Below are 14,779 nucleotides of genomic sequence, written 5' to 3' on the forward strand. Positions count from 1 at the left end.
GGGCTGCTTTTCATGGTACTTGTGTTCAGTCTAAATTATTGCTTTCTGAACAATGGACAATCTCAGGTAGCATAACCATCAGCAGATTTGCTAAAGCCAGTGAACCAAAATCAAATATGAAATTTATTTTAATTGAAACCACTCTTGCTTCAACTTTTATGACTATATTGTTGCCAACAGAGGAACTAGTCTATGTACTAGAACTGTACATTTTCTTCTCTTTCTTGACTATTTTCTTTTGTGTCAGCAAGCTTTTGGAATTTCTTTATGTCTTTACAGAGATATTTTTGCTTTACGTTATTTGATTTAGTCTGAAATATTTCTCCTCTAGGCAGTTTACTGCCCCCCATTCCCTCCTCCCCCCCACATTGCCTTTTGTGCTGGATTTGCTAGAAACTTCTCCATCAAGATTAATCCTTTGTATCCACTAAATTCATGACTTTAAATTTTCCCTATTATTACATTTTCTCTAAGCTACTGATTTGCCATTCCTTCTTGTGGAATCCTGCTAATCCAACTTCTTTGTATTGGTTTTATCTATGTCAAAAAGTTCTATTTGTTTATGAAGTAAAAACTTCCCGGGAAGCGCTTGCATTCCACAGTGTATTTAAGTGATTTGTTTTGAAGCATTTGATTGCTTACAAGTTATACCACATTTTGTCAAAATCAGCTGTCCCTTTTCTTAATCGAGGCAGTTCTTTGTGAATCAGTGTTGTGTGTCAGATATTGCTTGGCACTTGCCACCTCCTTTTTCACAAGAATATGCCTTCCTGACTCTTTTCTTGGTCCAGTAATTTAGACAGATTTGTAAGATACAGCAACTATCACATTTTATGAAGGTAGATGGACAGCAAAAGTTTTCAAGTGCTGGTGAGTGGAAGTAAACTCTGTCAGCTGAGTAAGCCCATTGACGTGCTTGTCCTTTTCCAGACTCTTACATGCGTCTCTTAAGAAGCTGATGTTATGAATATGTATTTCATTAGCATTATGAATAAACTGATATTTCTGATTTTAGTATTGCAGTGTTTTGGGTGTTTCCCTTTCCTCATACAGAGATAAATGGAGAACCATGATGGGGAAAAGCTAGAATAGAATCCTAGAGATGTGATTCTGGGAGGCATTGTTACTTTTACTGCTTCAGATGACGGTCTTGTCCTTCATTTTATGATCTTAACCTTCATGAAGAGATATTCTGTATCTGTGCCAAATATTAGACAGGAAGGTACTTAAATATGATGTAAAGGACACCAGTAATGAAACATATAGGTCCTACCATTGAATGGCCCAGTTATTTAGATCTGTTTTCAGCGTCTGCATTCATTCAGATCATTGCCTCATGTGAAGTATTAATTGACACTTTTCTCAATTGAGCAGTGAAACACTAAATCCAAAGAAATACACTTAATTTCTTAAGATTTTCCAACAGTGAAGCAATGCATGTGACAGTATGTAGAAGGTATAATGATAGGAAGTATTGCTGTGTTCATCACAGGAATTGATAAAGAGAACTCTACCCCATGCAAAACCAAAACACCCACTTGGAATAAATTTGTTTTGTTCTCCCACTTTAATTAATTTAAGTTAATTTCTTCTTCATAAGACAAGGACCTTTGACATAAAATTGTTCTTTTTGTCCTCTTGTTTTGTAACAAGACTTTTGCTGTCCGCATATCCTCCTTTTGACTGATTTTAACCACAGTTGCCTCAATGACTCCATGTGCCCTGTTGAGATGCTACATAAAACTTTGCTGCTCCTCCCTGACATCTGTAATCTTGTTTCACACCTTTCACTACCTCCCAGCATCATTCTGCAAACTCTCTTTAATGATTAAATGCGCTTTAATGTGATAATACATACTTTTGCATCTCTCTCGCGTAGCCACCATGATAATGCTCAAGTCCACACGTACCTCCTTCAGGTGCGTTGGTAAAATACACGCATCCGTTTCAGTTCGCTTCCCAAAAAGCTAACTTTCTTCATCCATTGCACTTCAAAATCTGGTCTAGCAACGTCAACATCTTGGGAGTTCCTGTGTTTTTTACACCTTTCTTCTCTCTGTGTTCTTGTTTGCTGCTTCTTTTACTTTCGCCTTCTGGTCTGCAAATTTGTTTTTTTCCAAGAATGTAAATATTATACAGTTGTCAGAGTATTCCAACAGATTTTTGGTCCATTTTTTAGAAGCAAATCCCAGAAGCTATTTGATGAGCATATTCTTTTCAGTCCTCAAAACCTTAAATTGCTGAACAGTGCATACTGTGAAATTACAAGTTAAGTAACGTGGTTAAATGAATGTGTCACTGAAACATATTGATGAATCTTCTGTGGATTGTTCTTTCTATGTTAGCTTGCAATAAAGCTTTTGGTTTTAAATTTTTTTGGAAGCAGTACATTCTGTGGATGTTTGCCTGACCTGAATTCCAGGCCAATTTTTATTTTTTGTTTTAAAGATTATGCATAGTAATAAGATGATATAACAGATTAAAGCTGAACCATTAATAGAGCGTTCGTCTTCCTGGTAGAAGCCCAGAAAAAAAACAGTGGAAAGCTCTAGTAACAGCGACAGTGACTCGGGCTCCTCTTCAGACACCTCAAGTGAAGGCATAAGTAGCAGTGACTCTGATGATCTAGAGGAGGATGAAGAGGAGGAGGAGGAGGACCAGAGTGCTGAAGAGAGTGAAGATGACGAATCTGATTCTGAAAATGAAGCACATCACAAAAACAAGAACAAGGTATGACACCTCACTCCGCTGCTCACAGGCTTGTCACTGAAAGCTGTGTGTGAAAAATCGACCTGTTCACATTTATACCAGTGAGCAGTTAATTAACTACACATTAATAAATGCTGAGAATACTGGTTTTGGTTTTCTTCAGGGTTTTCTGGTGTGGTTTTTTTGGTTTTGGTTTGGTTTTGTGTTTTGTTTTGTTTTGTGTGTTTTTTTTTTTTTTTTTTGCTTACTTTGTGTGTGTGCATCCTTTATGGACTTGGAGTTTAACAGTTGGTAGACTGTTGTTTTTGTTAGAAAGTGGGAAATATACAGAAAATAAGTGCTGTGTGCTGGTAGTGTATTGGAACTACATCTCTCTATAGATAATGGCTTTGGCAGTTGCTTGCTTTCTGTCAGAGTGGTTACTTTTCCTGGTAGCCGATACAAGAAAAAGATTGGAATCTTGGGTATCCTGTTAGGTTTACAGTCAAAAATACATTTAAAAACAACAATGATTTAGTACTACTAAGCATTGTCTTCACATGCTGAAACTACCTAGGGGAAAAAAAAAACCCTAAACAATAAATACATGACAAGATTGATTTAAAAGTTATTATTGTTCATCCTCTGGCAAGAATAGTATAATTGTTTCCTGGGGACTGATGGTGGGTTGTTTTGTCGGTTTGGGGTTTTTTTGGTGTTTTTTTTTTTTTTTTAAAGGTTCCTTAACTGATCTAATATGAACAGTCAAAAATTCATATTTTGCAGGTGCTAATGCATAGTGGTGTAACAGATGTGAAAAATGATGGACAAAAACCACATGAAAAGTCCCAAGAAAAAAGAACACACCAGCAGATACCTCTTGTGTCTGATTCCCAGACTCACTCATCATTCCAGTCCCAGCAGAAGCAGCCTCAGGTTTTGTCACAGCAGCTTCCGTTTATTTTCCAAAGCTCTCAGGCAAAGGAGGAATCTGTGAACAAACACACAAGTGTAATACAGTCTACGGGATTGGTTCCCCATGTGAAACCTTTGTCTTTGGTACATCAAGCCAAAAAGGAAACCTATTTAAAACTCATAGTTCCTTCCCCTGAACTACTCAAAGCAGGGAATAAAAATACCTCTGAAGAATCTGTCTCTTTGACCAGCGATGTAAGATCAAAACGGGTGAGTGAAAAGTCACTGGTTTTTTGATTATTTGTAACCTGTGTTGCCTGCTCAACAAGATAAAACATTGTGCTATGAAGATCTTTTAAATACAATGTTTTAAAATTATATTATTTTTGTATCGTTTTTTGGTGTGTTTTCAGAGTTGGTATGGATTTCTGAATGATGTAATTTAACTAAAGTGTGTGGGTAATAGGTGCTCTGAACTGTGGTCATTGGTTTTTTGGTGTTGCGTGTGTGTGTTGGGTTTTTTTGTTCTTGTTTGTTTGCTGTTTTGTTTCTTTTTTTTAAAGAGCAGCAAATATTAGGCTTTAATTTTAGAGATACTTCACTATACAAGTACCCTGAACTATTCCATAAGTTTACCTCGGAGAAAAGTCATCTAGTCGGTGCACGTGCATGTATGCATAACCCAATGTATACGTGATGTAATCATATACACGACTTCCGGTCACATAATGCCAAACACGAGTTTTGTGCTCATCACGTAGTGGAACTTTGCAGCCCTGCTGAAAGCAATCAGTGTACTGGTGAGTGTAATGGGTACAACGTAAGCAAAGGATTTTGTCATGCATCTCTTAAGGAAAATGAACAGCTAAAATCAGTATCAAAATAAGAAAAGTTCTCATGGGTTATTTTTCCTGTGCTTTTCTGAGTTTGTCAGAATGCTGGTTTAATACTTCCCATATTTAGTATGTAAGCATGACTTTGCTTTGTTTCAAATTGGATAGTTTTAAGGCAAAGTAATTAAAATTACCTATTTTAATCATGATTTTAAACAAAGTAGCCGAAAGCCTTTCTAAAAACAAGTTCGTTTCAATATTGGGGTTTTTTTGCTCTTTAAAGACAGAAGGATATTCATGCACTGATAGCTATTTAAAACTCAATACAGCCATCGCAATAAATTTGACCTTTTCACTGGTCAGGACTGTACAATATGTTTACACGTGTCTTTCTTAACAGTTCTGTAGCTTACAGAAATTCTTTGTAGATTCTTAGTTCGTTTATTTTGTTAATAGTGCTTATGGGGTGACTAGTGATGAATTTTCATAATTTCTATTCAGTTAGATTTGAATGGGGACTAGAAGGAAAATCTAGCATTTTAGAAATGTTAGGTTTGGGGTGGGGATGTGTGTGTGTATATATATATATATAAAAAAATATATTAAAAAGGACATTTACCAAGGCAAATTTAATTATTAAAAATAAACTAAGTAGTATTGGTGAACAGGAAAGTGAGCTCTGATTCACAGCTAACTCATAGTCCTCAGAGGGGATTGAAAAATATTTTTGTCACATAGTTTTTATTCCTAGACCAGAGGAGAAACACTATTTGTCCTTTCAACTCCCAATTACTTCATAAAATTCAAATAAGTTAGTCATTTACATGGAATGGTTAAAGAAATTATAATTACGAAAATGTATGTCTTTGCCATTTGAAGAGGCTTCTGTATTCAAGATTATGTTACAAGTCTTTAGCTGATGATACATAACCCATTTAGTGGTTTGATTTCTTTAAACCTTTTACTGGAAACATGCACTGTGAATATTTATTTTTACAGATTTTCATAATTTCATATTCAGTTTTGAATGTTAGGAACTTCAAGAATGTTGTATTTGACATTGATTTAAAATGTAACATCTTTATCTATTGTGTTATTTTTTTCTGTCAAAGATTATGCATTTTCTTTTTCCTTAGAAAAGGCTTGAGACTAAAGACGTTTCTGAGCCATTAATGATTTAAGTTTTACCTGAAGAACTTTCAGGTACTAGTTTTTCAGAGTTAAAAAACTAGCATATCACGGTACTTCTGAGTAGTACCTTTCCCCCCTTGGTTTTGTTTGAGAAATTTTTTTTCTATACCATAGAGCATTCTGTTGGTTTCCTGCTAGTGTTGTAGCCATTAGTGTGTTGTATTTACCTTGTACTGTAAAATGAACAAATCACTAAAACTAGTTTTACATTCACTAATGAGATTTTTATATGCTGAAATAAGTAAAAAGCAGGGTTTTTCCTATGCCAGTACATAAGTGTAGTCTCTTACTAAAAACGTCTTGTTTCAAGATGCTCAATATCTTTATGAAAATCACTTCTAGAGAAATATAGCATGTGAAAAAGCTTCCCTGCGTAATTTAGATCAGCTTCATCTTGAGTTCAGTTTGTCCTTTCCTACTGTTATTTACAGTGAAAATCATGAGAGAGACTTATATAACTTGTAGTTACTCATTTCTTCTGTTGTAGCTGGCACCTGCTTTCGACATACTAAAAATAGCTTAGCAGATGTGTAAGATTTCATAGAGTTCACCTGCCTGAATACTTAAAAAAAAAAAAAAAATAAAAAAATACACATTTTATTCCTTTTGTCTTCTTATTTCTTTAGGAACAATATAAACAGACATTCCCAGCAGCACAGCTAAAGAAACAGGAGTCATCTAAGAACCTGAAGAAGGTTATTGCAGCTTTGTCAAGCCCCAAACCAACATCTAGTTCACCAGCTCATCAAAAACTCACATCCTTGGAAAACAACCATTCTAATCCATTCCTGACAAATGCACTTTTAGGTAATCACCAACCCAATGGAGTTATTCAGAGCGTCATCCAGGAGGCTCCTCTTGCACTTACTACGAAACTGAAATCCCAGACCAAGATCAATGAAAGTGTAGCCATTTCTAGTAGTGCCCCCTTTTCTTTGCCAGTAAACATGAGCGCATGTGGGAAAAAACCAGCTGGTAACCGGACTCCTGTTATGCCCTCTACCTCTCCTGTGTTACCTGGTTCAGGAAAGGATAAAACAGTCAGCAATAATGCAGTAAATGCAGTAAAAACCCAACACCGCCTTCATTCTGCAAAACTGGTGGTGGAGCAGTTCAGAGGGGTAGACTCAGATGCCCCCAGCAGTAAGGACTCTGATGACTCAAATGATGACGACGACGATGACGAAGATGAAGATGAGGACGATGAAGATGATGATTCTGATGATAGCCAATCAGGTGGTTTAACCTTTTTAATAGGAAAAGCAGAAACTTTATTTTTTGAGTCTTGAAAACATGCATTTCCCACTGTATTTTAAAACTGGGGTGGCAAATTTTGGGGCTGCTTGGCCCACACAATGTCCTACAGATATCCTGGAAAGTAGCACAAGTCTCCCCGTCCCCCATTGTGTCGTATCCAAAATCATGGTTTGGGTATTCTGATAGTTGGTCATATGGAAAGTATACTTCCAGCTGTCCTGGTAAGATGGCTCCCCAGTCTCCTGGAAGGGCTGTTGGAGACCTACCTTCCACATCAGTCACCCAGCCTGCAGCTCGTGGACTGCTGCTGTGGCAAGGTGCCCAGGAGGGGATGGGGAGAATAGGCTGGTTGATGGTCAGTTTTTCTGGCAGGCAGAGCCCATTGGCAGAACAGGCTTCCCCAACCAGAGAGGGACTAAACAAAGGCCTTCAAATTGTCAAAAGTGACAAGAAAATCATGTTTCTGGGCTTCATTCAGGAGCACAATAGTCAATGAGCAGGATTGGAGAAAAGTACCAGGACAGTTGTAAGGGCTGCAGTGTTCATAGATAGCATTGACTACTATTTCAAAGGCTCTTAAGCAATTCAGAAGGGCACGGCCTGTTTTAAAGCCTTTATTTTATTCGCAGTCACTCCTTCCTTGAGTCCAGCTCTGCCTTCATCATTCTCTTTCCTCTTCTCATCCACAGACCCTATACTAATCCTCTTTTTTTTTCCTCACAGCTGTAGCCTATCTTCAGTTCTTTATCCTGTCTACCCTTTACTCTGTCTCCACACTTCCAATTCTGACCACCTTTCAGCCTGTTCCCAGTTCCATGGTTTGCCTCCTCTTCATGCCAGATTTCACCACCTATGGAGTGCCCTTCCTGTGGCAGTGTTCAGCCACTGCTTGCCTCACAGGGGGTGTCCTCGGTGTAGCTCATTCTGGGGTAAACAACCTCTTAAAATATTCAGCCTCTCTCTCTCATTCCTCATGGAAAAACAAAGAATTCCATCTAAAACAACAGTGCATTTTCATGCAGATTCTTACTTTATGCTGTCATGTTTGTAGTAATTTTAAAATGTAGGTAGTTAATTATAGCCTTCTATTTATACTCAAGAGATGTTTTAAGAAAAATTGAAATCAGAAAAGCTTGCTATTAAATAAGACTATTGCTTGCTGTTAAATAAGACAAAGGACTTTGCAAGTGTTAGAACTTTCATGTATTTGCCATTAGTTATCAAGTCATAACATACCTTTTGCCACACTTTTTTAAACAGAGTCTGACAGTAATTCTGAGTCAGATACAGAAGGGTCTGAGGATGAAGATGATGAGGATGACAAAGATCAAGATGAATCGGATACAGACACCGAGGGAGAAAAAACTCCACTGAAACTGAATAAAAGTTCCTCCTCTGTGAAGAGCTCTTCCATTGGTCACGCAGCTCACTCCACACCTCTTAATCTCCAAGCAGCCAAGACCCCAGGCTCTGCGCCAGCTGCCTTATGTCCCGAGTCTCAGCCCGCGGTTTTTCTTGGGACAGCACCATCTGCTCTTACACCAAGTACACACTGTGGTATCTGGATGTTTTTTGTTATACTACGATATAACATCTAAGTGGCATGTGCTGTAAAAGTCGTTATACTTTCAGTAGAGTTATACCAGTTTAGGCACTGGTATCAAGAGAGATATCAACATAAGAAGGAAATTTTTTACAGTAAGCGCAATCATTCACTGCCACAACCTTCCCAGGGGTGTGGTGGGTCCCCGACTCGGGAGGTGTTCAAGATGCAGTTGCACAGGGGGCTGGGTAACCTCATCCAGGCTCCCTTTCCATGAAAGGCTGGACCAGATGGTCTTCTGAGTCTAGCCTGGGTGATTCTGTGGTGCTGTGATCTGGTCATGGGTGTTTGCAACAGGCAGTAGAATCAGTCAGCAGAATTGCAAGTTCTCAAGACCTGAACGTTACACTTAGTCAAGGACCCTTTAGCTCATATAATTGTTTGAGAGAAGGTAGCAGGAAATAGCCAGAGTTGATATTTATTACATTAAAACTCTTCATTATTTAGTATCTGTATTTATCATTTTATGCTAAACTAGTTATTCTTATTTATTTCTAATTTCTGTGTGTTATAGTTTTCATTCTGAATCTTATATTTCTGCCTATTCCGTAACAAATTTAATAACTGTATTTAGTTACAATACAATTTTATTCATTATTCTTTCAAAATTCTCAGTGGACATTATAGATTATGTGCAATTATTTTTAAAAGGTTCATGAAGAGTACAGTTATTTCCCTGATGTTACATGCTGTTTATAATCCTTCATTTGGTGACTAATTTGTAAGCGTTAGTAACTGCTACTGCAACAGAAAAGAATGCATTTTTGAAAGTCACATTTCACAACTTGCATGGTAAAAATTCAATGAAATTGCATATTTACTACTTCGATCAGAAACTTGATATTTAATTAATATACAAGTAAGTAGATTTTAAATGGGGACATCTGCTTGTAAACTGTTACATTGGGATTCAGTGGAATAGGAATTTCATTCCAAGTCATCAGGGGCATTAACTTTGAAGCCGTGTAATGTGATCTACTTCATATTTTTCCCAGAAACAGACCTGTTGTTTGCACAGTTCGTAAAAGATTTCCCATGCCTTAGGACTAAACCAGATTGTAAAAATACAAAGATAATTTTTTTGCTCAGGAATCAGTGTTGATTAATGGTGCTTTGAAAAGGCTGATAGTGATTTTTTTTTTTTTTTTTTTGGTCCGGTTTACAGAGGAGGGAGATAGAATAAATTAATTTTGTGTCCTTGTTTTAGCTGTAGTACTCTTTCCTGATAAGAATCACCATAATACAATTTAATATTTTTGTGTCCGTTTCACCTAAAGCTGGTCAGTCAGTGAATAGGTCTCGTGTCTCTTCTCTGTATCTGTTTTTCCTTGAACAACTCACTTTCTCAATTCACTGGTGTTTGGGCAGGCAGTCGCCCTCCCTCCGCTGTGACTGTTAGAAGTAACGTAACAGTCAGTCACGTTGGCTCAAGGCTGCAATGTGTCCGAGGAGTCTGGCATCCAGGCACAGGCAGTTGCTCCGTGCTCTCTGACGAGGACTCTGGGCAGTCCCTTGACGGTTGCGCAGGCGTCTCGGTGTGGGACCTGCACCATCGCCCCACACGATGCCCTCCCTTGCTGTCAGGGTTGGAGCAAGTTCCAAGGGTTCACTCTGATAATGATGCTCCCTCGTGTCCACTTCCCCAGAGGAGAGATGTGTCACCTTCTTTACACAAGGTCCAAACTACCTTTTTGAGAAGTGCATCTTCCAAAAGTTTGTCTGTGTACATTGTTTGTGTCCTACAGTTCTCTCAAAGGCGAGAAAAGCACCAGCCTTTGGCACTCCGTAAAGCCCCATGTTTGGCAATTGTCTCTATCATATTATTGATTCAGTCTCTTGACCAGCACCAAGCACAACATGTGTTTGAACTTTGAAAAGCTGGAATAGTCCCAAAAACTTTTTGCGTTTGGCAGTTGACCGCAATCTATACACAGTGCTGTTTGAAGACTGAGCCTATCGTAATGTATGGATTTTTAAAGTAAAGAGTGTTTTCATTTTCATCTTCTGTACTGAAGAAATTTAAATGTGGTCTACTATAGAAAAACAGGTGTGCAGGGAATTATTTTAGCTATATCTAAGAGAGCCAAACAAGGCAAGCAGTTCTGTATGGCAAAATTAGGTTTTCTTCTGTTTAAAATTTTAGAAGAAGAGGTTAAAGGGAACTCAGAGGATAATATATTTCAAAGGGAGAATAGTTACATTAATTTTCTTTGTACTTGAGGTATATAATGGCTAGAATGTAAAAATGATTTATCTTGTAGTTTGGGGATATAAGGATAAAAGGTGTATTTTAGGAACGTGTTTTCATTTTGTAAATTCTCTTAGGTGTTAATCAGAAATTCTGTCTTAGGTATTTCAAAAAGACGAAGAGTAACAGATGAACGGGAGCTGCGTGTTCCTCTTGAATACGGGTAAGTTATGCGTGTACCTGATATTCCTTAAAGGAAGATAATACCTTCAAAAGTCAGTTGGTAAAGAAATGGCCGTTTAAAAAAAATTTAAGGCAAAATAATAAGGAAAGGGCTTGAACAACTTCAATTTTCAACTCCCAGTGACTGTGGATCTCTTTAAAAGTGTCAGCATATTTCATGTGTTAATTTTTGTTCATCAAATTGTCTCTTTTTGCAAACATGACCTGTCATTTAGCAGTTTTGCCCCTGGAAATTAATTCTGATGGTTAGATCTGAGCCATTATAGGCTCCAAATAACTCCCTGAAATATAGTTCTGAGCCATTTAAAATCTGGTAAGATGCAAGTAGCTTGATCAAAATAAATCCATATATAGTTAGAGTTTGGACGGTCTACATAATAACAACTTCTGGTTTTGTCTATTTGATTTATGATACTCTTGTCACATTTTAGATATGTGCCTTTTTATGTAAAAATCTTAAATTTACATTAATTACTCATTTTTTAAAAAGTGTATTGTTGCATGCAACTATTTCATTATTACTGTAGCTGGCAGAGAGAAACCCGAATCAGAAACTTCGGTGGTCGTCTTCAAGGAGAAGTAGCATATTTTGCACCTTGTGGAAAGAAGCTGAGACAGTATCCGGAAGTAGTAAAGGTACATTCCGCTTTTTAACTTCTGTGTTCTAATGCTATTAAGCATGCTTGCAATTAAAAAATGCCATTTTTTTCCCTCCGATAAAGATGCTTATTTCAAAATATCCTGTGATGTGAGGCGTAATGTATCTCAGTAAGTTACTGATTTGATCTCCTATAAATGCATATCCCTTTGATAGAATATGCAAAACATTACACTCACAAAGTTAGCTGTACATCAAAGCTGGGTTGTAATTATTTACAAGCTGAAGTGGAAAAATATGTGATTTTTTCAGTATCTCAGCAGAAATGGAATAATGGATATCTCAAGGGACAATTTCAGCTTCAGTGCAAAAATAGGAGTGGGTGACTTCTATGAAGCCAGAGATGGACCGCAGGTATCTGCTTTTTAAAAAGTAAAGTCTTTGATCCGAGGAACATTAACTTAAATTTAGGTGAAGTAATTTTTGCTACAATCTGAAGCGTTGCCTGTTTTTAGATAATTCTTTCTAAAAATTGTGCATATTTCTTAATAGTAGTTACATTGAGATGACGAGAGCTTGATCCTGGGCAGTGCTGAAAACGGCTCCCCTCGGCGATATCCTTAGGAGGCGGCAGGCGTTGGGCATGCCTTGTGATCTGCTCTGAGCCTGGACTTGTCCACTACGAAAGAACTCTGAGCTACATATTTTATCTTAGTCAGTGTTCAGATGTTTCTGACTAAAACTCTATTTCTTCCTTTACTATATAAACCTAATGTTGATAGTAATTTATGTGTATGCCTTAAATCACTCTTTTTGTGTGTTCATGTGCGTAATATATATAAAAGACATGTTTAAATACAAGTGTTTCCCATATCGAGAATACCATGTGACCTTCCTGAAACACGGGATTTTTACAGAGAGAAACGCTGGGTTGTGCTAGTTATACTTTACAGAGGTAGAACTTTTAGACTTTGTGTAGATAAACCACACAAGGATAAATAAAATTAGAATCTTAAAGAAATTAATATTATGTCTGTGCCACACTGTGTTACTGTGTTTTGGTCATGTTGCCATTTCTTCAGGATGTGCATAGAAGTTTTTGGACTTCTGTCAATGAACATATTTGCTTCTGTAAAAGAGAAATATTCTGAATATGTTACTACAGGAATGTGGACAGACATTACGCTGTCAGCAATCTTGAATTCGGGCTCTAGTTAAGCCGTAGGTCCTTGCGAACCCTGTAGAAATACATAAAATTTACATAGTATAAATTTAAAAACAATAACGATGGAGTTCATAGTAAGCAGCTACTTCTAGGTGGTGCTTCCTGATTCCTGGCTTACAGGATGAAACATTGCTAAACCCTCTTCATGTTTGGCCTTCATATAACAACAGTGACAAATTCATGTAGCTGTGAACTCCTTTATATTTGACTGAAAGAATTCCTTATACTGTGAACGTAATGTAATGTCAGGGTATTTGCTCTCTTTTTACTCTGTTACCTTTTTTGTGTCTGTTGCCCATGTTACTTCATCAGTCTTGTTCTCTTCTCTAGTTACCTCTTTCTTCTCCCTTTAATTCATGAGATGATTTGCAGATTTTGCCCTTCTTTGATACTAGAAAACTTCAGAATCAAGGCATCAGGAAGGACAGGTTTCTGTAGGCAAGGTTGGCAGTATCAATATTGAATTGCTGTACATCTCACTGTAGTTTCTACTTGTATTGTCTGTGGTAGGTTCCTTTGAGACGTGGTTAGACAAAAGTTTTCTTGATTAAAAAAAAGGGGGGGAGGAGACCAAGGGCATTTGTTTCAGATGTGCTAAAATGTATTCACGTTTTACATATGAGATTTTGAATGAGAAGATTATGATCTAGGCAGTAGAGCTACATTCAGGCTGATAATTACACTTAGTAAAGCAGTATGTGGTAAGTGATGCATCGTGAAGAGAATTTGCACCCTTTTTACTGAAATTTTTTGATTTGTCAAGCTTCAAAACAATATATGATAATTATATCTTCATGGATGTCTGGAAGTAATTCCAGGAATTTTATTTCTGCTTTTGCTGTAATTTCGATTATTCTGTATAGCCTTTCTTTGTTTCTCTTTCCTTTCTTTGTTATTTATTTCTGTCATCTTTTGAGACATGCAGCATGTATCCAAAATGACTGGGTAAGTTTCACAAAACTCAAAGATGCAGCAAGAAGCGAAGAAAATTATCTAAGGGCTAAACCAGTTCTACTGAAAAATTACCTATAGCAAGTCAAAATACATGTATTACCTGCTTCTGATAGCACCTGTGTTTCTGCCGTACCCAAGCAACCAGATACTACGGGTTATGCAAAGCGGTGATTAACTGCTGTAACAGAGGAGCATATCTTGCAGAAATGGGCCATGAAACAGAGGGGTTAGAGGAATGTTTGAAGTCTGGCAAATGTGGAAATTCAGTGACAGAACCTTTAAACTGCTGTGGCCTAGAAAGATCAGCATGAATGTGTGAATTGGGTTGATGGAGAGGGCATGGGGCGGGTCCTTATGAGTTTGAGTAATAAGGGTGGGAGTACTGCGGCCAGTAGTAGGTGGAAGAGTGTTGTGGTGTGAATCTGAGCTGTGCCCTAAGTTTGTATCTTGCTGGCTTTGATTAATATATAACAGCAACAGTATCCATCACAGATGGTAGAGGTTGGAAAGGACCTCCGGAGGTCACCTTGTCCAACCCCCCTGCTCAAGAAGGGTCCCCTAGAGCCAGTTACCCAGGACCATGTCAGACAGCTGCTGAGAATTGCTGAGGTGGGAGACTCCACAGCCTCCCTGGGCCACCCCTTCCAGTGCTCAGCCACCGCCACAGTGACGCGGTATTTCCCTGATGTTCAGGGGGAACCTACTACATTCCAGTGTGTGCCCTTGGCCTCTTGTCCTGTCACGGGGCACCTCTGAGAAGAGCCTGGCTCCCTCCCGTGCCACCCTCCCTCCAGGTGTTTATACACATTGGGGAGATCCCCCAGAGCCTTCTCCCCTCCGGGCTGAGCAGCCCCAGCTCCTTCCGCCCTTCCCTTTGCAGGGTCATTATGGAGTTGGAGAAAACTTGATTCTTCATGCAGCTCCATTCAGTTCCATTTCAGCTGAAGATGAAATATCAGTAAGGGCAAAATACAGACTTTTTAACGGGGATATAGCTCTTTGGGAGTAATCGTTAAATCATGGTAAACGTGGCATGCACTTTTTTCACCAATAAGATTTTGTGTAAAGCTGAGAAAATAATGAC

At 38.1% G+C, this 14,779-nt stretch overlaps 1 protein-coding gene across 18 annotated transcripts in view; it reads left to right on the forward strand.

Annotated features, from left to right (window-relative positions):
• The window catches only part of BAZ2B (bromodomain adjacent to zinc finger domain 2B), a 155,294-nt gene that overhangs the window by 95,798 nt on the left and 44,717 nt on the right, over positions 1–14,779 (forward strand). For 12 of the 18 annotated variants that reach the window (XR_010072126.1, XM_063342671.1, XM_063342674.1 and 9 more), the window contains 7 exons: positions 2,521–2,730; positions 3,475–3,873; positions 6,254–6,863; positions 8,145–8,441; positions 10,838–10,898; positions 11,446–11,554; positions 11,829–11,930. Coding sequence is in view for 17 of the 18 variants with exons in the window: in XM_063342671.1 (XP_063198741.1) it covers positions 2,521–2,730; positions 3,475–3,873; positions 6,254–6,863; positions 8,145–8,441; positions 10,838–10,898; positions 11,446–11,554; positions 11,829–11,930 (1,788 nt within the window). In the remaining variant the exon portion in view is untranslated. The remainder of the gene's footprint in view (positions 1–2,520; positions 2,731–3,474; positions 3,874–6,253; positions 6,864–8,144; positions 8,442–10,837; positions 10,899–11,445; positions 11,555–11,828; positions 11,931–14,779) is intronic. The other 6 variants (XM_063342675.1, XM_063342676.1, XM_063342670.1 and 3 more) reach the window with 3 other exon arrangements.

Source organism: Chroicocephalus ridibundus, chromosome 7, assembly GCF_963924245.1.
Source record: "Chroicocephalus ridibundus chromosome 7, bChrRid1.1, whole genome shotgun sequence".
In the NCBI taxonomy this organism is placed as follows: domain Eukaryota; kingdom Metazoa; phylum Chordata; class Aves; order Charadriiformes; family Laridae; genus Chroicocephalus; species Chroicocephalus ridibundus.